This window comes from Rhagoletis zephyria, unplaced genomic scaffold (assembly GCF_001687245.7).
Source record: "Rhagoletis zephyria isolate East Lansing unplaced genomic scaffold, Rhagoletis_zephyria_1.1 Rzeph_scaffold_05740, whole genome shotgun sequence".
In the NCBI taxonomy this organism is placed as follows: Eukaryota; Metazoa; Arthropoda; class Insecta; order Diptera; family Tephritidae; genus Rhagoletis; species Rhagoletis zephyria.
The window spans coordinates 37874-40277 of record NW_016162823.1 but is presented as its reverse complement, the minus strand read 5'-3'; the positions used below and the strand labels follow the sequence as shown (position 1 = coordinate 40277).

The following is a 2404-nucleotide window of genomic DNA, read 5'->3' as shown; positions in this document are numbered from 1 at the left end:
GTTACAAAAGTTAAACAACAATACAACAATGCAACTTTTACAATACAAAAAGGAAAACGCAGAGAGGAAATTCTTCTGAAACAATTTCGCATATATAGACAAGGAGAAAACTTTCCATTTACGTTTGAATAGTTGAATGATTTTACTTGATTGAATGTGAGTGAGGCGGTTGGGTGGGTGGGCGTTTGTTGTTGGGTTGTGTCGGCTGCCGCATGCGATATACTACATATATGTAGCTGAATGTCGACGGAAGGCTTTTGTAAATACATACAACATAATAAATAACAATAATGTGCTTAAGTGTACTTTAAATGCCCAAAAGTGCGCCACATTCAAGTTTTGACGGTCGACAGTCGGAGATGGACAAATCAAAATATGTATGTATGTAGTCCGCTTGTTGTAGTATCCTTTCTGGCTGTTGCTGGCGTCGTTGTTATTACAACACTGGTAATTGTTATTGTTGTCAATGTTGAGTGAGTGCTGCAACTGTTGTTGTTGTTGTTGTTGTTGCTGTCATTGTTGTTTTAATGTTATCACTATTTGCTGCTGCTGTCGAGCATTTATCGTCAAATCTTCAAAAATTTTTAAGCCATCTGCCTTTTATTATAGTTTTCGTCGCTAGTTTTTGTTGTTGTTGTTATTCTTCTTCTTGTTAGTTGTTGGTATTGGAATGAATATTTTTTTGTTTTGTTTTGTTTGTGTGGCTTTAGCTCTAAACTCGTCCTAAGTAATTTTAAGTGCCACAATTTGCTGCTCTGCTCATCACATGCTTTCATCAGCGCAGCACGGCACGGCACGGCTTCGGCTGACTGGCAACAAAACTCGTTTTGTTCGCTGTTGCTGTTGTTGTTGTTTGTATAACGCAAAGTGGATTTCCTGGCAACGATAAATATTTAAGCGCGCCGTAAGTTGAAAATGTCAGCATGGCTGGACAAATGTTGCCAGGTTACGCTACTCAATGCAGCTTGTTATCCTTGCTGGTGTTGGTTGTTACTTGTTGGCTTGTTGTTGCTATGTTGTTGAAACCCCAAAGTACTATGTCGTTACCAGTTACTTCTTTTTGTTGTAGCTCTTGTTGTTGTTTTTGTTGTCGCTGCTTTTAGAGCATCTGCTGCCGTCGCTACCTCGGCGGCTGTCGTCGACTATACATATTTATTGGCTTGGTTGCCTACAATTTGTTTCAACTGCCATTGTTTTTGCATTTTTATTATTTTAACTTTCTTGATATCCTCTGTTTTTTTTTGTTAAACTTCTTTGCTGCTACTTTCGCTTGTTTATTTGTTTTCTATGCTTTAACTTACTTTCAATTCTTATTAACTTTATATTTTATTTACTTTTATTGTAGAAGTAAAAATTTATTTGCCATTTTTCGCAATTTGTCTTTATTTTCTCTTTTTGCTTTCTTTCTTTTTTTTCGGTTTCTTTTTACTGTTTCCATTTTGCTTGCTTGCCACAATCTAATTCGCATTTTTTTTTTGTTTCTTTGCCGCCTTTGAGCATTTGTTTTGCAATTTTTTTATTCCATTTTTTTTATTCAAAAAAATTTTGAAGTTTTTTTGTTGATTTTTTATTGTTTTGGTTTTTCTTCCACATATTTTCTTGTATTTCATTTTCTCGTTTTTATACCATCACGCTCGAACTTTTGCTGCTGTTGTTGCTGTAGCCGCTTTTGCTGTTCGAGCGCAAAATTGTATTGGTTGCATTTGGAAAATGAGTTTTTCGCTGATGTTGCTGCTGTCGTGGCTGCTGTTGCAAGTGTCGTTTGCTGCCCTTGCATTTGTCATGGCCGATGGAACCTGCAAGCGAGAAGAGAAGGAAAAATAGCGGGGTTAAGTTGATGTTTTATTGACATAAGTTTGAAAATATGTTAAAGCAAGATATAAACTTCTAGAAAATTTAAGTTTTGCAAAAAGCACCGATGTCGAAGTTCAAAATGTTACAGGCGAAGTTATCAATATCTGAGCGCAAGTAGCGGTTAATTTGTGCGTCAGCTCGATGAAGAGGTGGTTTTACTGATANAGGGTTAAGTTGATGTTTTATTGACACAAGTTTGAAAATATGTTAAAGCAAGATATAAACTTCTAGAAATTTTAAGTTTTGCAAAAAGCACCGATGTACCGAAGTTCAAAATGTTACAGGCGAAGTTATCAATATCTGAGCACAAGTAGCGGTTAATTTGTGCGTCAGCTCGATGAAGAGGTGGTTTTACTGATAAAGGTGGCTCTATTTTCAAAATTGTGGAAGTATTTTTTGAAGGCTTTGGAAGTTGCAAAAATTTACTGTAATATACTGTTGAGTCACAAGGATGTGAATAATAAATCATTATCATACACTGCGTGGCAAAACTACAGAGCCAGCACAAAAATTATTCAACGAAATATTAAAGGAATAAATGAAAAAAAAA

The 2404-nt window shown here is 35.7% G+C and overlaps 1 protein-coding gene across 1 annotated transcript in view; it reads right to left on the bottom strand.

The window, feature by feature from the left end:
- Window positions 1-1728: 1728 nt before the first annotated feature.
- The window catches only part of LOC108372424 (protein prickle-like), a gene marked incomplete at its 5' end in the record, with an annotated part of 35161 nt that continues 34485 nt past the window's right edge, over window positions 1729-2404 (bottom strand). The window contains one exon of the mRNA XM_017628106.1: window positions 1729-1796. Coding sequence (XP_017483595.1) covers window positions 1781-1796 — 16 coding nt within the window. The remainder of the gene's footprint in view (window positions 1797-2404) is intronic.